At 41.3% G+C, this 23,235-nt stretch overlaps 1 protein-coding gene across 2 annotated transcripts in view; it reads left to right on the top strand.

The window, feature by feature from the left end:
• The first annotated feature begins 406 nt into the window (after window positions 1-406).
• Window positions 407-23,235, top strand: part of npas3 (neuronal PAS domain protein 3) — a 363,595-nt gene continuing 340,766 nt past the window's right edge. Inside the window, exon 1 of one of the 2 annotated variants that reach the window (XM_085441080.1) lies at window positions 407-1,307. In XM_085441080.1, coding sequence (XP_085297206.1) covers window positions 1,117-1,307 — 191 coding nt within the window. In that variant the 5' untranslated portion in view covers window positions 407-1,116. Of the gene's footprint in view, window positions 1,308-5,200; window positions 5,251-23,235 lie in introns of those variants that run through there. The other variant, XM_085441081.1, reaches the window with a different exon arrangement.

Genomic DNA, 23,235 nt, shown 5'->3' with positions numbered 1-23,235 from the left:
AACGGTTCTGTTTTACTTTAAAGACCTTTTTACTTTTATACATTTGAACACATTAAAAAAAATGCTCCGAAAGACTGTTGGAATAAACAAAATGCTCCAAATCAAACCGACTTAAAATAAAAGTCCAGGAAACTGATTCTCAGTTACTCTACACAATAAAGCCAGGGGAAATGCCGTCCTGCTGAACAAACAGCCCTCTCTCCCTCTCCCTCTCTCTCTCTCCCTCTCCCCCCCCCCTCTCTCTCTCTGTATGTGCGTGTGTGAGTGGGGCGCAGAGGACAACACACACAAGTGCAAACGCGCGCGCACACACACGCAGGCTCTCGCCGACATACCGACACATACTTTGGCGCTGCCTCCGCCGCCGCCGCTGCTGTATCACTGTATTACACCAATGTCATTGCAGAGCTCGTGCTGCTGAGAGCCGCGCGCTCACTGGCTGACAGACTGACTGCTCCACTTCAGGTCTGCTCTTCCCACAACACTCACAAGACCAACCGGCACACACCCGGCGGAGGAGAGCCGGGGGACGGGATGCCGGCGGCGGTGCCCGCGTGAGAGAGAGGAGAGTCCGGAGCTCCTGCACCGGCAGACAGCAGCACAAACACGGCTGTCCGCCGGTCTCCAGTCGGTGAAATAATCACCTCTTACATCCACCGATCCCGCTGATTGCTGAGCAGGTGGAAAGAGAAGAGGCAGACTGCGCGCACTCCGGGACCATGATCCGGAGCAGCACACGGGTTATTTCTCAAGGATAAAGCCGAGAGGAGGAGAAAGAAGAGGAAACAATTAAGGAAAAGGTTTATTATATTTTGTCTTTGCGCTTTATACACTCACTCTTCTCAGCTATCTAATGATTCACTGAATTGTGACTGTTTTACGCACCGTGATCCGGATTTTCTTGAGAGTTATTTTCAAAGGTTAGAAAGAGAGGAGGAAAAAGAAGAAGAAGACAAATCAACAAAAAGAAACTTGTTGTTTATCTTTAATTGCTGAATCAATACATCCATTGATCCCATTGATCCCAGTATTCGGTGACTGGTCTGTGTTGGGAGAAAGCGCCGGAGGAGGTTGTTAAAGTAGAGAAGCGGGAGCGCATCGGAGACGACGGGGACCATGATCAGGATCTTCCCGGATTTCAGCGTCCAGGTGACGGCTTCGGCGGCCGGAGGAACCGGAGCTGGAGGAGGAGGCGGCGGAGGGGGGATGGTGACCGGACCCCCGGTGGGTCGGGTGCCCGTGCCGGTACCCGGAGCCACGAACGGGACCCCGCAGAGCGTGCAGGGAATCACCGCCTACCAACAAAGGTATGTGGGAAATCTACAGGATTAACGACCTGTAGCGGAGTCAGCGTAGGATGGGAAGGGAGTTGAAAAGAAATCTTGGAAAAGTAACACATCGAAACTAAACATACTTGTATCAAAGTGGCCTTGCGGAGAGATCTCCGCTCCTCAGTGCTCCTATAATTGATTTGACTGCGATAAAAGTATTTAAACCTACTAACATCTATTGAAATCAATCATTTTCCCCTTCGTGGGATGTTTTATGTTCAGGCACACTTGGGCATCTCTAACTCAGTGGACACTTTTTGGTTTAGTATTTTTGAAGTCGTTTTTTAAGGTATCATGAAGCAAAACTTCATCGTCAGTTGAGATTTTAAATCAAACCTGTGAAAATCACCTATAACCCCAGAATACACGAAACTCATTTGAAATGTGTAAAACTAGATGGAGAGGATTTGTTTTAATTCTTTGAGTGAATACGTTGGGATAAATATTTTCTCAGTTAGTTGCCGTTCCTTTTCAATTATTCCATCAAATCCACAAGCAAAAGAGGAATATTGTGACTTTAATGCCACATAAGAGGATTAAGGTCAATATCCACAGTTTGTTTTGGGATTATTTTTTGTGTTTCAAAGCAAATTTGTGAAGAAAAGTATAAAAATATGTGCACTCAGCAAAGACAGAGAGGATGGAGCAGCAGTGGAAGAAACGGAGGAATGAGGTTGCAGAGATTTAGTGAAAAATTATTTTCAGGAATGAGGTTCAAGTATTAAAACACGACTTCTGGAATAAAGTCGAGGTAATTCAATGGAAAACTGGGGATGATGTCCTGCTAATAACAGCGAAAACATATTGGATTATATCAGGAAAAACAAAAATGTGCTGAATGTTTTCCAGCTGGTCATGAATCCAACCTGCTCTCTTGTGACAATTCACTTCAGTCATAGCCCCCTATCCCCCCCCCTCCCTTATTTCCCCCCTCTACTCTGAATCTAAATGATTGCCTCCCTGTCCGGCCACTCAGTAGGGTTGTTTTTTCTAATCATCTGGAGCCACAGGGGGCAGAAACACACCCCAACACACGCACACTCTTGCCTTATTACCGGACAATCTCTCCACATTATGGGGCATAGCTCTGTGTGCGTATGTGTGTGTAAAGTCTAAAAGCTGTGGGGAGCAAACAGGACATAAATCACTGCAGGGGCCTCTCCGAGTGCACTGAGAGTGTCTCAGCCCTCTAAAGCAACAAATACAAGGCGAATAAGGGCTGTATTGTTATTTAAAGCAAAGCGTCTGGGCGCACATAGACCTCAGACCCCCATAAGGGAGGATTTTGGGCAGTGGACTGTTTGTGTCCACAGTTGAAGGGATTAGAGTAGTGGCGTGGCACGTTCTCGCATCATTTCCACTGACATAAAACCTGCTGTAATTTAACTGTGTCGTCATCGGCAGCTGGGGGCCTGTTTGAACTCCTCAAGGACCTTTGAGGCCCCTAAGACCTCAGTTTGGGAAGGGCCAGTTTGGCACATGGGGCCCATTTTGAGTGTTTGTGTCTGTAACGGCCGCAGAGGCTCAGCTTTTCTTCAGACGCAGTGTCTTTTCACCGAGCTGCCCCTCTTCCCTCTCTCCATACATAATGTTTCCCTCCACCAACAGCTGGGAGCTAATATGTTTATACATTACGCTCCATTATCCACGTCGCCTCCGTTTGACAGCTCTCAGTAAGCAGGGCTGAGACGGGGAGAGAAGGAGCAGCCAAACCTCAAAGAAAAGAGCGAACGCTCGGGACCTGGTCTGGCGCAAAGTGGCCACACAGCTAGAGTAAAACTCGACCCTCAATCTACACGAAACCAACACCCATAGAATAAATGTGTTTATTCTAAAATAGCTCTATATTTCTATCTTTATCAAGATTATGCTGTTTGAACGAAGTAAGCTCACTTTAGGGCGCTGTGAAGGTGTACTGATGAGGGTCAGATCTGTGACCTTTCCGGTTTTGGCGTGATCAAAAGAAAATGTTACTTTGAAGCAGCTTTTTAAATCACATCTGGATAAACTGGGAGCCAGAGACGAAGTAACAAAAAAAAACCAACCTCTGGTTACTGAGACCTGAGCTCTGATACGAAACTGCAACTACATTTATTTTTTTTTAACCGTAAATCACAGCAGCGGCTCTTAAAAGTGGTGAAAATGAAGCGCGCACACGTTCAGGTCTTCTAAGAATCCATTAGTGCACATGGGCACTAACGGCTCACAGCTCCCGACGATCGCCGGCTGGAGGTCACGGTTCCCCCATCTTCAGTCTTTATTTTCTGCCACTGCGCCGCCTGTAACCCCGTGTTTGTGTGGAGAATACCCAGCATGCCTTTGACCTTGACAGGTCATTGGTATAGAGAGGGAGGCTTTTTCAGCTTCTAGGGCTGCAGCCAGGGGGTTAATCACACAGCACAGCGATTAGGTTACAATGAATTATACACTGAAAACGGTGGAATTTAAATGAATGAATGAAAGAGGGGAAAGAAGAAGTAAAAGGTAGTTTCTGTTGGACGATAATGAGCCATTTGCTGACGCGCAAACATCAAAGCCTGGAGGCAAATATATTTCAGTAACCTGAAATACGAAAAATAGAAAAAGAAAAAAACCGAGCAGGTTATTTGATTTATTTAGTCGAAGAAGATGGAGAAGGGGACTTTGTTTCAATTTAGAGGCTCGCAAACTCAATATCAAAATCATGACAGAGACTCGTCAGATGACCAGGAAACTGCTGATTTATTTTTATATCAAAAAACAAACGAAAACAACAAGCTTAGTTGGGATTTTGAAGTGAGACATTTGCCGTGATGTGTTTATTACTGACAGTGAAGGAAGCCAGGTGAAGGGGGTGGAGGGTGGAGGTGTGCAGATCTGATTTACAGGGAAACAATCCAAGTAAATCACCCATCATTCTTTCCACTCAACGTCTCGTGCTTTTCTCTTTTCTTCTTTTTTTATTACATTTTTAAAAATTTATTTAGGTGGTAACATTTTTTTGATAATTAACCCACAGGGCAACCTGTATACAGGAGGAAATGAAAAAAAAATAAATAAACACACGCACGCACACACACACACACACACACACACACACACACACACACACACACACACACACACACACACAGACTCCAACTGCAACAGAGTGGCGTTGTTGCGCCGGGGCTGGAGAAAATACCGGAGATGTGTGCTGTCCTTTTTTCCTGTCAGCAGCCAGAGGAGGGAAAATGCTCCGAAAGCCACACACACTCTGACCGGCGAGAGACGCTCCGACGCGGGGATTTTGACGGGGATACAGGCGCTGCAGTGGCGGCGAGAATGTAAAGAATTGACGCCTCTGTTTGCCTCTGTTTTTTCCTTCCTTCCTTCCTTTCTTCCTCCGGAGCGCAAGCGGGAAATTCCTCTGTAGTGCCAAAAAAGCCGAAGCTGTGCGTGCGTGGAGAGAGACAGAAGGACGAGGAGGGGAGAGACGGCGGTGATCTGAGAGGCATCCACCCCGGGTTCCCCCCTCACTCCGCTCGGCATGCCTCTGCTGCTGCTGCTGCAGCCCCGTCCCTGCCTTCGCCTCCACCACCCGTTGTTTCCACGCTCCTGAGCGGCGGCGGGGAGAGAGAGCGAGACAAGCATTAGACGCACGCGCAATCGCGCACGGCTGCTGACACCACACATACACACAGTCACACGTTCTCTCTCTCACTCACACACAGATACACACACACACATACACACACGGACATGGCTTTGTCTTAACACACCGACCATGACGCATTGCTGTCAGGGCGCAGCGCACCGCCGCCGCTCCGCGTCCACAAAAATCTGAGAAGAGGGGGAAAAAAAGAAAAGAAAAGAGAGAAAGTAAGAAATCAAATAATTGTTGTAGGAAGATGGCGCCCACCAAGCCGAGCATCCAGCAGGACCCGACGCGGAGAGAACGGTAACGGGGCTTGGATTTTTGTTCCCTCACACACTTCTCCTTCAATGCATGTTTACAGCTGCACGCAGACCGGCAGCCCGGCTGGCTGTTCCGTGTCGCTTTGCGTTTTATTCTGAGGCTGGAGGTGTCAGGAGGAACGCTGTTACCCTTTCCAGAGGAGAGTCGAGTTGTGCGTGTGTGTGTGTGTGTGTCAGACGAAGAGGCGTGTGGCTGCTGGGTAACAGGTCGGTTGGCTGACTCTCAGGGAAACAGATGACTGTCTTTGCTCTGACTCGTGTGTGTGTTTCTATGCCTAAAGGTGCACGTGCATGTTAGGAAGCCATGCAGTGTGTTGATGCTCCGAGCAAGGAAGGTGTGTGCGTTGTGTCGTGGAAAACATGTGCAACCGAACGTGCATGTGTGTGCGTTTGTGGCCAATTCTACTACTCCAACACTAGTGCGCGCGCGCGTGTGTCACTGAAGAATTGCCAGTGATCTTTAATGTGGAGGGATGTACATGGACTCACCTGTTCAAGTCACACAAAGCAGACTTGTACATGACCTCAAAGGCGATTCACCTGCTCTGATTTTTAAGGTTGAATTTTTGTTGACATGTTTAAATTTGTGTGTATGTCTTCTTTAATCTGCTGTTAATATTGTTATATCCACCATGCTTTCAAATGTCAAAGCTGATCTTTTACAGAGGAACACAGTTCTTGTTGGTGTATCTGCTATAGCTTCTTTGTAACCGCTGCTTCAAGGATGGCCAGTAATTACATGCTTACTCCTTGTATTTTATTCAGTGTGTGATGCATGGTGGTGTCATGTTCTCTATGGAAATCTACATTTTTTCCCCTTTTTTATACCTGTTGAATTTGGGATGGCAAGCAATTAAATGTAACCTACGCGTCTGCTCAGTTCTGTTGTGTTTTAATTTCAGAAGCCTTTGTGGCAGTGAATCAGTGTATCACAGGGATGAACAGGGAACGCGGTGTTGTATGTTGCAGTACTGTCTGTGTTAACAAGAAACCAGAGCTAGAAGTATGATCACCCCAACAGGACAAGAGCATGTGTTTACTAGAAGCTTTTGTGCAATTTCTCTCTCTCTCTGTTTTTATGGTCTGTTTGTTGTTTTCAGTTTGAAAGGATGTGGCAGGTGAATGTGAATAGAGGGTGATGAAAAGCAGTTGGTGTTTTATTATTGTTATTGTTATAATTTTTCTTTGTAAACTCAACAGTAATGTCTTTTGTTGCAAAGCAGATCACTTTGTTCCAGCTTGCAGAGGTTGTCCGCTCCTTGACCGGCCCTTTCCTGCGTCGGTGCGTCGCTGGTTTTCTTCTTTCACCATCAGCACCACCTGTTCTGACAAAACTGCAGCCGACGAAAATAAAAATGCATACTCAGAGAAATGTTAGTGAGGGTTTGAATGTTTACCAAATCTTAAGGAAAGTTTTTAATTCTATATCTTTTTGTCTTTCACACGTTTTGGATTGCCTGCTGAAAGTCAGTGCTTTGATGCAGCCAGACACAGCTCCCTGATTTGAGTCAGATTTATTTTAGTGGAGTGTTCGTTCATCCACATGACAGCATCCACTGCGTTTGTGGCAGACTGATGAGCAGCTGAAACGTGAAGCGAAGGAATTCTCTTGTTATCATTTGAGCCTTTTCATTTAAGGAATGTGGCCTTGTGTGTTACTGGACGTAGGTGCTTGAGGACCGTTGTGTTTAAATTGCTATAAACAGACATAAATGCCCTAAGATTCAGTGTAACAACTATCTAGAGGTTGTATATCCTGTTTGCTTCCCTGGAAGATAGTCAGATTATAGCACGGTTTCATGCAAAACAGTGACAGCTTTTGTCTCGGCCACTGCACAGTTTGTTTGAGCAAATTCTCAGCCTCCATAGTGAGTGATTGCAAAACTGACAAAATTCTTGTTTGGTGGCGTCTTTGCAGAACGAGCCCAGACAAACCTGAGCAGCACAGGAGCAAAAGCACCATCGCACAGCTGCTGTGACGGTGTTGCTGAGCCGTACTGAATCAAAGCGTTTCACTCCTCATCTACATCTGAACTGCAGCATGACTGAAGATGCCCTGAAGTTGGTATACAGACCTTTAAATTGTAGTTTCATTTTCTCCTGAAAGCCTGAGGAGTGTAAGCACGAAAACCATTTAGCTGATGCTCTTATCCAGAGTGAACAACACAAGAAGGAACTCTTACAGTTAACACCAGATGCAGGTGAGCATAATACACTGGATTCAGCGACCTAAAGTCAGGGGTATAAGGTCAGTGCTGAACTGCAGATTAACAGCAGGTTATTTGCATATGTGTGCCGTTAAAGAGCAGAAACCAGGCGGAAGGGTCAGACGTCAAATGTATAGAGCTGAAATTGCACCACGCTGCTGTCCAAGCTTCATTTTCCCTGATTCTGTTACCGAGAGCTTTTATCCTTTAATTTCTCTCGACATGAAGAGGCAGGAAGCTCCAGCTTGATGGAACAAAGTTGTTGCTGTCTTATTGTCTTGTTGCTGAGAGTAAGACTTGTTTCATACCTCAGGTTTTCTCCTCACATGCTGAGGTTGAAACTCTGCTGCACACATGCACCGGGAGTTTGTGCTTCCCTTTGTGACCCGAGGAGATGAGAAACTCAGAAGCTCAAATGAGATTAGCGAATTAGTGAAATGGTTTCCACAACAACTGAATTTTTTTTCTTATTTAAAAACCAAAAAGAAAATTGCAATAACAGCCCAGTTATTTTGTAGATTAGTGATGGAGATCAGTTTCATATAAAAAAAAGAGCCTCCTGATCCTCTTGGGTCGTAATGAGAGAAAGACAAAAAACCTTTTGTAAAACACATTGAGACTGTACAAAGGTCTAACTATTTAGTCAGGTTAAAGTTTGTGATTTCTTCCACGAGGCTGGATTTTTTTTAATCCTCTTCTCCAAAGAAGAAGAAGAAAAACGACATCACAGCTTTCTGCTTGTTGAAAACCTAGTCAGATTTACCTGCCGGGCATCCTGATTAAAACTTTGTTCTGACGCTAACTGCTGGATTTCACGAGTTTATCACCACCTGCTTGTGTCTGTTTTGGGCAAGAAAGCCAAATGTTGCTGCGGCGGTGCTAGCATCGAGGAGACTTTGTCCATCACTGGCTATTTCAGAGTTTGCATTACTTCTCATACCTATTATTATGCAAGTCTCCATCTTCATACGAGGGTCAACATCACATGATATTACTTGATATTTTAACATCAGAGCATGTAGGCAAGGATCTCAGTAAATGTAGCATACCCTCCAATTTGTCACCACTGTAAGGCACCAACTGGCCATGTCTACTCCAAGCGGGCAAGCAGGTAATAAATATAAAAATAAAAGTCTTTCCCTTTGTCAGGTTGTCTGCAACGTTACCCAGCTACCATTAAAGATACTTACTAAGGAAACTTTCCTGGTGGAAGATGTGATATTGAGGTGCTTCTGACTGACAGCTGGACTTTTACAACTCTAGTTTTTTCTTTTTAGTTGTCATGGATTAACTTATTGTTTGGCCCCCAACTCTCAAGTCTCAGATGTGTCTTTGAAGGTACCCAAAGGGGTCTTTGAATCTGCTTCTGTGTTACTGCACCATGTGATGATGCCCCAACATGGATGGAAAAATGGTGATTAAATCTTTTATTGTGATGAATTATGTCTCTCCGCAGCAGGTTTTCGAGCCTCCGAGAGCTGATTTTCATAGAAATGAACAGAAAGAAATGATTGCCTAGAAGGAAGGAAATCAATCTAAAAACGGATGGTTTGTTTAGGCAATAAAGTGTAGAAATTTGTAGGTAATCCATCTATTAATTTCTGTCGTCATCAATCCATTCCTCCCACTAACGCCCCATGGTCCTACCATTTACTCCCTGTCTACATCCATCTATCCATCCCTCCGTTCATCTCTCCATCTGCTCCCCTCCCCCCACCCATCCATCCAGTAGTATTCCTGCTAAAAGCTGTCAGGTAGCAGAGTTTTGGCTGAGCCGCTGTTTGTGGATCTATTTCTGGGGGCATTTCAGCACCGATAGGCATCTCGAGGAGACCAAATTAATTTTCAGGCAGAGAGAGAGAGGGATCAGGAGGAAGGAAGTGAGGATAGACGTATGAGGAGAAGGAGGAGGACAGACTTCATAGCCGACTGCACAAGTGCTCCCACTATCAGTACACTACAGTGGCTCTGGAGAGGAAGATGATGGAAAGATGATGGAGAGGAGAACAGAAGCAACGGTGAGGGAGAGAAAGTCATGGGGAGAGAAGAAAAGCAGAAAAGAGGTGGACATTAAAATCAGTAAGGAGGGGAAATGATATATTTATGGTTTTGGGAGCAAGGTTTGGAAAAAATAGACTAAAAAAGGTAAAAATTTAAAAAGAAAATTTTGTAGGGAAGACTGTAACCTGAACGAGACATGATAGCATCAGATATTTCAGTGAATTCTTGTTTCATGTACTCATGCTCGTGTTGAAGCCCAAGCATGAGTAAGGAGGAGGTTGGTGCCAATGGATGGGCCTAAATAGCATCAGACGTTAGTACAGCAGAGAGATTTAAATTTCTAAACAATCAAAAGCATTGATAAAGAAGCTCGGCATGACTGTACTCTAAACTTACAACCTGTTCTCAGTTACAGTTTTTCAGACGCTGACTCTCCAGGAAACAGTACTTGTACGTAGTTGTAAGTGAAATTCGAGTCCAGCATCTGAACTAGACGCCATGGTAACAACGATGTGTATTTGTGGCAACCAAATGTTGATCAGTGAGAATTCTTTTTCCTAAAGTTACTTATGCAGTTGAAAGTGCCCAACTCTAACCAAATAGGGGCTGTAAATGTACAGTTAAAATAAAAGTAAAAGAAATAGTAAAAAAATAAAGGCCTACAAATCTTGGTTTGAGGGTTAAGGTCCTGAGATTGCATCACCTCTAGACCTCAGAATAAGAACTTCTGTGGGTTGTCATGAACTTGGGAAAATGACATTAAAAGGGTATCCCCGTGTGTTGGATAAGCATGCTAATGGTGTTCGGCTTTAGTGAAAGAAATGGTGACTGGGTGATAGCTGAACAAGAGTCAGTGTGCCTATGTGACGAGTTGGAAATGACAACTCATCAAACCCAAAGCACATCCTTTTAACCTAACCATGATATCAAACATCCCCATAATTTTGGCAACATGCACAAACCCAGATTATTCTTCAAGATGTCCAATCCTTTTCTTTCTTTTTCCCTTATATAAGGAATATATATATATATAGATAAATAGATAGATAGATAGATAGATAGATAGATAGATAGATAGATAGATAGATAGATAGATAGATAGATAGATAGATAGATAGATAGATAGATAGATAGATAGATAGATAGATAGATAGATAGATAGATAGATAGATGCACACCTAACCAAACCCATAGCAGTATTGTTGGCACAGATTTACTACTCAGCAATGATTTCCAACTGGTCTGTAAAGCTTACCAAAAACAGGCATGACACCTCTTCACAAGGCACTCTAGGCTATGTGAACAAGACATTTATTGATATATTTTCAGTGTAATTGTGTTTTTGTCCTTCTGCGACCTGTAATGTTTCATTTAGATTTATACCCCATTGTGGCTTTGATAATTGGACTGATTATTAAACGTAGTAATCCCAATGTAATAATGAGATTTTTATCAGAGAATTTATTAATGAGATAGTTTTAGCTTTGTGCAAAAAAGATAAGTCTGGTGCACATGGTCCACGGAGATGGTTTAGAAATACTTAGATATGGAAGGTGGAGTAAAGATTTTGTGGAAGATGGAAATAATTAAAAAAATAAGGATGAAAAGAAAAAAATACAAAAATAAGAAGAAGGGACGCGACTAGGAAGTGAGAAATGGTGTAGAGACAGTGCGAGATGGCAGAGAGAGTGGGATATGAGTGATGGCAGACTCACTCATCGACCTGATTGGCTCTCACCAGCGGACAACTGTTGGGATGAATCAAACTCATCCGCAGGCTGGATAAGAGCCTCTTAAAGCCCTGCAGGAGAGCTTGGTTAGCTGCCTTAAAGGAGGCAGGCGGGTGGGGACACCTGCCTGATTGCCCAAAGCCAGGCCTGCAAGTGTGTGTTATTCATAGATTTTTTTTTTTATAAAGCTGACTTCATTTTTACGAAAGGTTGAATCCTACAGATAAAGAAAATGGAAATGTTATTGACAACTTGGCAGCATTTCAAAATAATTCTTATTAGAAACTGTATTCAGTTTCTACTTAATCAGCTTTATTAGAAGACTTCAGACGATGGCTAGGCAGAACATGCAACATGGAGTGTAGCAAACAGAAGCTTTTACAGCTGACTTTTTTCACTTTTGACCTTTTAGGTGAATGTGAGGATGTTTGATCTTTAAAGAAGCTAAGTTAGTTGACATTTTCTGTTAGCACATGTTGGTGCAATGCGTTATTGTGTTTTAATGATTAGTTCAGCGATTTATAAATGAGTAACATAAAAGTAATGAGCTATTTTGATAATCGCATATTTTTAAGTCATTTATCTATTAAAATGAAAAAAAAAAGGAAAACTAATCTTTGTCATTTTTGTTTTTAATATATATCAAGTGAATATTTTAGGAGATCAACTAATAAAGTAGTTTAAAAAGGAGCATGAAATGAGACTTTTTCACTACTTTTTGTAAAAAATCTGAGACTCAGAATTGGGCATACTTTCATACTTAGTGGTTCTGCAGAGACAATGATGATATTGTTTGCAACAGTAGAGCAACTGTTGAATCTTCAGATAAAAATGCTCCACTTATGCCTTCCACATGCTTTGTTGTTTTCACATGTTTTATCTTTCCTTTTTTAAATCATTTTTTAACAATGACTCACTCTACTTAAAAAAAAAACACGCTTAAAAAGAAAATGTGATTTTTCAGTTTTACTGACTAACTATAAGATTCCTCTCAGGTTAAGAATCAAATTCTAGTTCTATTTTTCCGAAGTGTGCCTTCAAAAAACACACAAGTAACAACGAAAACTGAATTAAACGCACCCTCCTGTTTCTAAGGACCATAGTCGTGTCAGGGAAAACCTAATCACTACAAAAGCACCGAAAACTTGGACATATCTGGGTTATTCATGTTAGTAAAGGTCTGTTTCATGAATGCTGATTATATGTGACTTATATGAGTTTCAACTGTTTCAGAAAATGATCCAAAATAAAACTGGAAGCTAAAGTTTCCTTAGCTTCTGAGGTAACGCTTCAAAAACAGTAACTGTTCACAAAGCGTGCATATATTGCTCATTTGTAATAACTCTGACTCTGAAGTGTCTTTTCTGTCGTCCCACAGCGTGACACCCGCGTGCAGCTGTTCATGAGTTGTTAATACATGCTAGCCTGGTGAAAGTTGTTTTTGCAGATGGTTCATGTAACAAGTGAACTAGAAGCACATCAGAATAATGGAGTTTAGTTTTTGTTCATGACGTTGCCCTGACCAAGTGATCAGGTCTCTGGTAAAATTATTATTTTTTCTTTCTTTTTGTTTTAATTTCACTTCAAGAAATATCACAGTATCAAGAAAAATTGAGCCCAACAATTGAGAGGTTAACTGTGGTTTTAAAGGAGTTTTACGCTCACTAATATCCAGTGTTTGAACCATTCAAGAACATTTTCAGGGATCAAGTGAAATGTCAGCATTGCAGAAATTATTAACGAAACAAATTTCTTTTTTCAAAGGGGATTAAGTTTGTAAGACTGACAAGCTTTTGCCTCTCACTTATTGTAAATCTTTATTTTTAACTAAGTCGAATTTGAAAGCCTTACTTAGAACAACAGTTGTTTGCTGTAAGATCTGACATCGTTTCAGGCAGACACCTGACTTTGTCTAAGGGCAGAATCTGTTTTTGCTCACAAAGTGAGGAAAAAGAAGGAGGACAGACTGAGAGCAGAAGGAAAACCAGGGTGAGAGAAAGCAAAGCCGAGAGAAAAGGAGGCTGTGGCGGCGATAGTGTTGGCGAACTTTCAGAAACAACAGAAAAACCACAAAGCACAAAGTTGGCTTTGTGTCCAAAACAGGCCCATTTCCCTCCCCCTTTCCTCTCTCCTTCCTCCCCGGGAGCAAAATAACACAATAAAATGTCCCATTAGCCCGTTCTGATGAGCGAGAGAGAGACACAGAGGCAGGGAGAGAGAGTGGGGGGCTGGTCTGAGGCTTTGGCAGCAAGTCGGTGGTTTGGTGCTTTTTGTATAGCTGTGAGTATTCAAGCTTGGGCCAGATCTTGACACGTTGTTAGGAAACAGCTTGGGCTAGAAAAAAAAACAAAACAGTCCTGACGCTTTACGTTTTGTTTCAAACATGGAGTTTTGCTCGTGGTTCCCTCTGTGATTTCAACAGATTGGTTTTGTCCAGACATGCATGTAAACACGGTTATCAGAGAGGGAAGCAAAAACAGTCTGCTGATGTGTGTGTGAGTGAAAATTGCTTTCCTTTTCAAACTGAATTTACATTTGTCTTTGGGAAGAAAATGCATCGAAAATGTCTCTGGCCAACAATTGAGCCTCGGCAGCGGCAGCAGCAGTTTGTACGTCGTTACCAAATAACAATGTGTAAATTTCCTGCACGCCACTCTGACACAGACTCTGGTTTTGTCCCAGATGGGGAAATGTATGAAAATGTAAATGATGTTGCACACGGCTGAAACAGTTTTATACGGGACCGGAAAGCAGCACAAACATGTTGTTAGTTATTTCCTGATTTTACATAAACTAATGCAGTTTTTTTTCTTCTGCCAGTTGTATACCAGCAACGGTCCATCCTATATGCAATTTGTGAAAGCTTTTTGTGTTTCACTTGTTGTTTGTCTTGCAGCTCCTTCAAGTATTGTGACTTGCATTTTTGGCTTGTTCCTGTCCTCTTTTGTCCTGCTATTATAGTATTATGAATGTATAATGTAATACTTTGTTTAATATAAGTCTGATGTTGTACTGATTTACATAAAACATTTACATGATAAACTTGTTGTTTCACATGGGAATACATGCTGAAATAGATCAGAATATATTCATCTATCGTTCATCAGGACAACCTCATAGAACGGTAAATCGATTAAAGAAAGAAATATAATGCAGAAATTGTTTGAAAACTCTTTGGTAAGTAATCAGTTGGCAGGTGTTTGTACACTCAGTTTTGATTTCTGTGTTGTCATACTAATTCTCAGCCAAGCCAACATGTTGCTGGTTATAACACAATAGCAAAACATTTCTTTAAAACCTCTGTTTTTGCACAACAGTCAAAGTTCACACTGAAATGATAAAATGTGAGAGAGGAAAAGAAAACGCGGAAAACTCCCAAAACTCCAGATTTACATGATGACCTCCAGCGAGTGGGGTCCAAACCTGCAGGTAATTCGAGCTATAATTATTACTGGTGATGGATTTTTTAAAAAAAAAACCTGTATACACTCTGAGCTGGATTTAAATTACTGACCAGTGCATGTAATATTAAAATTACCCCACATACCCCTAGGGAAATATATCCTGTCTGAATAGGGGCTCCGTCTTGCACAAAAGAGGACAATGTTGGCTGATTGTTACATCAAGTGGGAATCTGGTTGTTACACTGACTGTTTCAGAAAGTTAGTAAAAATGAAACAGTTTTACAGTCAGACCACAGATCCAGGTAGCAGCATCCTGTAATTTGACCAGGACAGATAATCCAGATAATCTGTAAAGCCATTACCTCTGAATCTGTGATCACTGATGAAACGGTGATCAAAAAATTAAACAATACTATGTTATTATTTTACATAATAGTCACTTCATAGTGCTGGTTGCACTGTGACGATTCGTGGCTTTGCAGTTTGGAATTCCACTTTAAAAATGATGCCATTATAACCCTGTGAATATGTTTGCATTGGAAGGAAATATCAATCATTTGCGGTACACTTGGAATAGAACCATAACTGCTGGGACATTGCAACAATGTAACTTTGCTTCTGTGTTGTAAAAACCAGCAGTCACTTCCCTCCCCCTCACCTCCCCCTCACCTTTTCCCCCTCCTCCTCCTTTCTCTTATTCTCATCTCACCTTTTCCATTCCTGTGTCTTACTCCTCTCCTCTCCTCATGTAGAAAGAGGATGTAATCAACTCAGACCTGCTGAGTCGGCAGCTTCCCACCTCAGGACCAATATCTACCTGTCCTTGAAAACACACACTTCAATTATACTACACCTTAGATTGGTTAAACGCACACACACTCTCTCTCTCCCGCTCCCACACTATCTCTTTGCTTTATTACTCTTTCCCACTTTGGTATTATTTCCCTCCTCTGTGCCCTTCCACATTCTCTTCAGCTTTGCTGTTTTTGTTAGGCCCCCCCCCCCCCCCCCCCCCCCCGCCCCCTCAGTTTTTACCACTTGTCTTCTCTTCTTCCTCAGACCCACGCAGGCTTCCATCATGGCCACTTTTCATGTTCTGCCTCATTCTTTCCATGTTCTCTCTTACTTTCTATCTCCACCATACCTTTACCTGTTTTTTACTCCTCTGCCTCCTCCATAGTTTCTTGCTTGAACATGTGCGAGTGTTTAGGTCAGTGGCCTCATCAGATGTATTACAAAACTTGTGAAGTATTTTTAAATTTGTAATTTAAACATCCATCGCTACACAAGACACCTATGATGGCTTGCTAGGTCACAGATAGTGATTCAGTGCCTACCTAAAACTGTAATTAAACTTAAACTGAATTTTGATATGCCCAAGTATCCTGCCATCCCAGCTATACACACTCACAGGTTCCAGTCTACCCCTTTTGAAGCAAGGATTTGCAATCTTTCTTCAGAATATTTGTATAAATGTTTTTTGCTGTTGGTGCACAACACCTGCTTTTGCTAGGAAGCCTGGCTCTACTAGATGTGCCATAAAAAAACGCTGCTTTCTGCCTTCCAGTGGTATGTGCATTTCTGCAGTGACATTGCAGAGAAACCCATCTATCCCAGCTCATTCTCATCCCAAGGATGTCAGTTAGTGCCATTTTCTCAAAGCTGTAGGCTTAGTTCATCGATGCACATGGATTTTTATGGCATCTGTTCCCTGACACAGCAGGTTATTGCATTATTGAGAAGTATCTGTCAGTCCCAACTGGGTTACTGTTGTGCAGCATGGTGTTATGGTGGTGTTAACTAAGTTATTTTCAGTCCCTAAATCTAACCAGCGAGTGAAAGCAATAATCAAGCAAAAAACAAATTGGCAAGAGAAAAAGAACCAATGCTGCCAAACCTGAAATTTATGCCGTCATCAGCCCTCCAGCCAAGTAAAGTGGACTTTGGACAAACAAACAAACTTTCTCTATGTTCTGACACCTGGAGTATAAGGGTACCAATGCCACAGGTGTGCATAATGGTGATAGAAAGGAGACATCTGACAAAGTGGCATTAGATCATACCAGCAACTCACACAGATGATGTTTCAGTCACCAGTTTACTGGAATCCTTTTCTCTGCCAGGGTGAAGATGGACACATCAATGCAGGGATCATTTGGTTACCTTTCAAAAGAAGCGCTGCCATAAATTCTGAAACTTTCTCATTTTTTTTGACAGAAATATGAAAGATATACAAATAAAATATAAACATTACTGCCTCACCAAATGTGTAGTTCACTGAACGTGCTAACAGAGACATAACTTTACTGAATGTCAGGAGCTTTTTATTAAACACAAGAGGTCAAAGTGATAAATCTGCTTCTGGAGAGATTTTTAGGATCTTTTCTGTGCTACAGGACATAGCATAGTATAGACACTGTCCATTTTGAACATTATTCATTTGTTCTAATTTAATAAATCTGATAAAGCATTTTATCACACTTCTAATCTTACAATAATACCTTTAATTATTGGGCCTAAAAATTGGCCTTGATAAATATTTATCCCCATGGTTTTGTTGAAATGAACAATATTTGTTACATGATAAAAGTTTTAATAACTATCATTTGTTACATTGTATTTCAATAGGATATTAGAAGAAATGCTAATGTTACCTAACATACCTGATATTTAGGCATCACAGTGTAGCCTTGTAAATAACAGCAGTAGTTAAATCTATTACCTATGTATATATGTTTAAATGTACATAGGTATGTACAGGTTTTGATTCGTGCCTATTTTAGAAAGCGACATGGAAATATAAATATCATTATTGTGTTGCTATAGCGACAACAGCTATAAGGTAAACCGTAAACTGAAAGATTTTATAAGGAACTGGTAGCTCTGGGGTACGATAAAGGGTGACAGTACCAATGTTCAGAGTCGGAGAGAATCATCTTTCAAAGAATTTTACATTTTCTTGTAAAACAAAAATTTAAAGGCATATAGTAACACTGTTAAGACAATAAATAAACAGCATAAAGCTGTAAATGAGATTTTTATGACTATCAATATAAACTGTAACCTCTCTCTCGCTGCACGTGTGTATCCAGCAGTTAAACCAGGTGCTGTAACATGTAGATTAACCAGCTGTTCTCATTGTTGCTTCAACCCCAAGAGGAATTATTTGGAAATTAATTGGCGTATGTGTGCGTGTGTGCGTGTGTGTGTGTGTATGTGTGTCCAGTTGCCAGGACAGGTGTTGCAGCATGGCAATGATCTGCTGCTCTTGTTGTTACACTCTTTCTCTCGCTCTCTGTGTCTGATGATTCGCCGCAGTGCTCTCACGTCCACATTATATTACATTTATATTTCTCCTTTCGAAAACAAAAACAGTACATAAGCATATAAATGAAATCCTTACCCCTCCCCTCTGTCTGCTTCATCTCTTCCCCTCTGCTCTCATTACCTCTTCTCGTCTCCTCCTTGCCCCTCATGCGGTCACCTGTTTTGCCCCTATAGACTGGAAGGAGACCTGGGGGTGAAATAAGTATTGATTATTCTCTGCTACAAATGGAGAGGAGGAGAGGAAGGGGAAGATGACAACAAGGGGACACCTCAGTCAGACAGATGGTTTTGAAAAAGAAGGGAAGGAAATAACAGAATATAGATTCACACATGTTCCACTGCGGCTGGAAATAACTCACTATTTGTGGATTAATCTCCTGCAGAAACTATTCCTTAACGATTCCACTTTGTATGTGCATGTGTTAGATGTTAACCTGACATTTTTGAAAATGATGGAGCTTTTTTAGTGGGAAGCCGATGGGCTTAGAGCTCATAGCCACACAGTGTGGAAGTCAGGGGAGTTATCCTGTAATGCCTGTATTGCATTCTCTTTGTGAGTTGATCAGCACTGTTGATGCTGTTAATATTGTGGTTACGAGCTCATTCTCGAGCAGGTAAATAAACCAGCTCACATGAGTGAGCTGCAGCATTTATGGAAACGGAGGCTTTTCTCTTCTTGAGCATCTTTACAATGCCAGCCATTCATGTTTTATTGAATTTAATCCAGTTTTTTATGTTTGTTTGTTTTATTTTTAAGTTGTATTTTTTGTGCATTAATTATCTTATGCACATAAAATATGTCTACCAATTATCACAGATTTGACATTAATCAGTCATTTTTTCTCCCATCCCGTCTTCCCCTCTCTTCTCTCTCTATGAGCGATGCAAAGTGAAATGACAAGCCCAAACTCTCTCTCTTTCTCTCTCTCTTAATCTTAACCTTTCTGTCTCTCGCTCTGGTGTCTGGATGTGTGAATGGCGACCAGCTGAGCATTACATGGTGACATTTGGGAGAAGACTCGACCTCATGCTGATCAGAGACGAGCGCTCTTCAAAGAGCTGCCAGACACACACATACACACACACATGCTGAAATATTGCTTCGCAGGGGTTTAAGATTAGTCCGCTTAAACGGTTGTTGGATGAATAGCGTTAAAGCCGTTATTAATGTACAAACTGTAATCTTCCTTTAAAGCACATTTTTATCTACATGTATTGTAAGTTAGTCCGTATGGTAGGTTAGAGGTTTGTGCTTTAAAACAACATGAAGATCCCGTTCCATTTCTTATCAATATATGCCACTTTCTTTAAAATAATATTCTTATATATAACCTTATGACATTTTAGAGTAGCACACGCGTCTTCCTTCTCTGTGGCAGCTTTGTGTGGCCTGGAGTTGGTATTGAACTGACAAACTTGCCGACACAAGTGTCTCTGTCACCTTCAGGCTGGTCAGTGCTGCTGCCTCCTCTGCCTTGTTGTTGTTGTTGTTGCTGCTCCTCCATGATGGATCTGCTGTGTGTAATTTCATGCACATGTCCTCCGGTTATTGATGTCTGTACTTATTCACCCACTTGACTCCTGCCCTCTCGCCACACACACACACACACACACACACACACACACACACACACACACACACACACACGCACGCACACACGCACCCCAAACACACCTTCAGCCATTGCCATTAAATGATTTCAGCCATTATGTGCTGCACACACATGCAGGCATTCACATGCAAATGGAGCCACACTCATACGTAAACATATCGATGCAGATTAACGCACACTCACACGTTGCAGTTGTGTGTGCGCAGAGGCCAGAGGCGGCACTGTGAATCCTTATTGTGTCTCTGTGACCTTATTTTAGACATCCGACACCTTCTTGTTGTCACAATGTGAATTCCAATAAAGTTTGAAATTATTCAAACTCTGTAGCTTATCCTTCATTACTTTGTTTGTCCTGCAGCTCTGACATTTGAACTTCGGTGGCTTTGAAAGTCAAAGTGTTCTCTCAAGGGAGCTGTGATTAGGGTTTTAATGAGGTTTGTTTGTATCAATTCAGAATGTAATACCAAACTGCAGGTGCTGATAATTTCATGTGATAGATCATGCTAATTGGCACTTGCCACTATTTTAGCTGCTAAACTGATTTATAGACTTGAGATTATACAGCTTCAGGAACAAGGAACCATAGAGTCTGTAAGAATGATAGATTGTGAAGCACCATCTCAATGACTCGAGTTTGGCATTTTAGCTATAAAAATCATGTTTTGATTTGGATGTGACCGTATGTAGTGCATATAGAGAGAATATTTCACCCATACTGACCTCTCTTCATTGGTTCCCAATTAAATTCAGGATAAATTTAAAATCATTCTTCTTACATTCAAGGTCTTGAATAATCAGACCAAATCTTATTTTATAGACCTCATAGTGCCTTATTATCCTAGCATAGTACTCCACTCTCAGACTGCAGGTTTATGGTTCCTGGAGTTTTCAAAAATAGAATGGGAGACAGAGCTTTCATTTATCAGGCCGTTCTACCATGCAACCAGCTCCCACTTTGGATTCTGGAAACAGACACCCTCTCTACTTTAAAGATTAGCTTAAGCTATCGGACTTAAGCTAATAAGCTAAAACGGCATAGTTAGGGTGGATCAGGTGACCCTGACTCCTTTCACTTGAAAGGAGTCAGGGTAGAAACACATGATAAGTGTTTCTTCTTCACTCACCTCTGTGTTTAGACAGCACTCTGAATTTATAATCAATCATTATAGTGTTTTGTCCTGTCTCTCTCTCCTGAACCCCAACCAGTTACGACAGATGGCTGCACCTCCCCGACCCCGGTTCTGCTGCAGGTTTCTTCCTGTTAAAAGGGCGTTTTTCCTCCCCACTGTTGTCAAGTGGTTATTTATGGGGGGGTCATCTGAGTTTTGGGCTTTTCTCTGTATGATTGTATAGTCTTTACCTTAAAATATAAAACACCCTGAGGTTAAAATGTAAAAATTAAAATTGAATTGAATGTTTGGACAGGAAGCTAGGGCAGGGAAATGACTACCGTTAGCACTGGGTAATTAGGATGAATAACAGTAAAGGAATATAAGCTGGTAGGACAAATTATATTAGGTCACAACATTTGTCTGTATAAAAACAATTAAGTGGAAAAGTATGCTAATTAGATACAGCTAAGTGAAATTTTTGTGTAAAAATGTAGTTTCTCTTGAGAAACACTGACGCTTCAATAAACAAGCTGCTTCTTTTGTTTGGCTAGTAACTGACCATCTAAGTTCAGGTTGTTTGCTGAAACTTGAAAGATCCTTCCCTAAAGAGAAGATATCCCTCACATTTAACGGGCATTCTGGTCTGCATTTTGGTATTCCTGCATACAGCATCCAATGATCCAAACTCATCTCATGAATAAAGTATTAACTGTTTTTGAGCTCAAACAGAGGCTCTCTAATTTCCAGCTGATGTTTTCATTTTCTGTTTTTAAAAAGTGCTTCACATGCAAGATTAGGATTCACGATCCAACACTGTAGCAACCTTTCATGAGAGGAATAAAAAAAAATGTAAATTTGTCTTTGGCTCTGTGCCTCCTCTTTGAGCTTATGTACAGTATCATCGTCACTGCTGGGTTTACAATCTTTTTCTTCCAAGACTACTGGATCATCTCGGGGATTATTAGAAGCCTCTTTTGAACCAACAAATGATTGAAAAAAAAAAGACCAATTATTCCAGCACAAAGCTTAAATCATAGCTTAAATCCAAACACAAGGTTTGGAAAGGTTCCCTTGAAAGTGGTATTAATGGTACAAAAGTATGCGTGTGCATGTTACTTTCTTTCTCTCTGTGTGTGTGTATATATATGTGTGTATGTGTGTGTTTATGTGTGTCTGTGCGTGTGAGTGAGTGAGGTCAGTGTGGTGGGTGGAGGTTGGGAGGTGACACTCTGAGCTCTGTAGTGGAACAAATTGAAAGCCAAGCTAGTATCAATCACTGTGAAGCCATACTTAATTGTCCTGGACACACACACACACACACACACACACACACACACACACACACACACACACACACACACACACACACACACACTCACACACACACACACAAACATGGGAAAAAATGGTAATGAATTTCTGTACACTGTTTATCAGTGGATGAGAAGATGGGGCATCTGAGAAAAGGAGAAGAAACAAAGGCAACAGCAGAACAAATGTTATATTAACTACAAGACTGAGAAACAGATGTCTTTGCAAACACACAGAATCTGCATTCATACAGGGTTTGCACTTAATACAGTTTATTTTGCATATGGTTTTCACATTTATTCTTCATGAACTATCCTGTAACCCCAAACATGGCAAAAAAAAAAAGGATAATCAATGCCTCAAAATAGTTCCTAACACCCATGGCTGGATTAACTTTCAGCTGCTGGCCCTTTATTTATCACCAGTCTATCTGAACAAACGCACTTACACTATTTTCTACAACAACTGTTGGTGGTAGTTTTCAGCTTCAATATTTAAAATTACTTAAAACAAAATGCCATTATTTGCAAATCTCATAAACCTATATTTTATTAAGAATAGAACATAGAAACATGGCAAATGTTTAAACTGAGAAAATGTAGCATTTTAAGAAATAAATTAGCTCATTTTGAATTTGATCACAGCAAAACGTCTAGAAAAAATTGAGAGTGAACATCAAAGGCTGAGAAAGCAAGTGGTACTAAGAAGAAACATCTGGAGGAACACTTTTAAGCTAATTAGATAAATTGGGAACAGATCAGCAACATGACTGGGTATAAAAATAGCATCTTGGTATATAAAAATTGTGGAAGTTTTAGAATAAGTAAAATTGCAGGTTTCAAATACCTCAGATTACATAATATTATCATATTCTGGCCTGAGTAGCAGACACTGCACTAGAAACAGGCATGATTCTGTCATGGAAATCAATACATGAGCTCAGGAATGCCTTCATAAATGCCAGGAAAAGCTCTATCGTGCAAAAAAGAAGCCATATGTGAACATGATCCAAACAAGCCGCAAAGCTCCTCCTGGACTAAGACAAAGTGTAACACTTCCATTCAGATGAAATGTACAAATTGTTTGGGGAAAAAATGGACGTCGCATCCTTTGGAACAAAGTGGAAAGAGGCTGTACGGCATGTTGGAAACAGTCAGTTCAAAAGTCTGCATCTCTGACTGCATGGGGTTGCATTAGTGCCTATGGAATTGCCAACTTGCACGTCTGGAAAGGCACCATCAGTGCTGAAAGAAATATATAGAT

Source organism: Copadichromis virginalis, linkage group LG19 (assembly GCF_057382275.1).
Source record: "Copadichromis virginalis isolate Kocher_CV1m ecotype Utaka linkage group LG19, C_Virginalis_male_GT1.1, whole genome shotgun sequence".
Taxonomy (NCBI): Eukaryota; Metazoa; Chordata; class Actinopteri; order Cichliformes; family Cichlidae; genus Copadichromis; species Copadichromis virginalis.
This window is presented reverse-complemented; position numbering and strand designations above follow the sequence as displayed.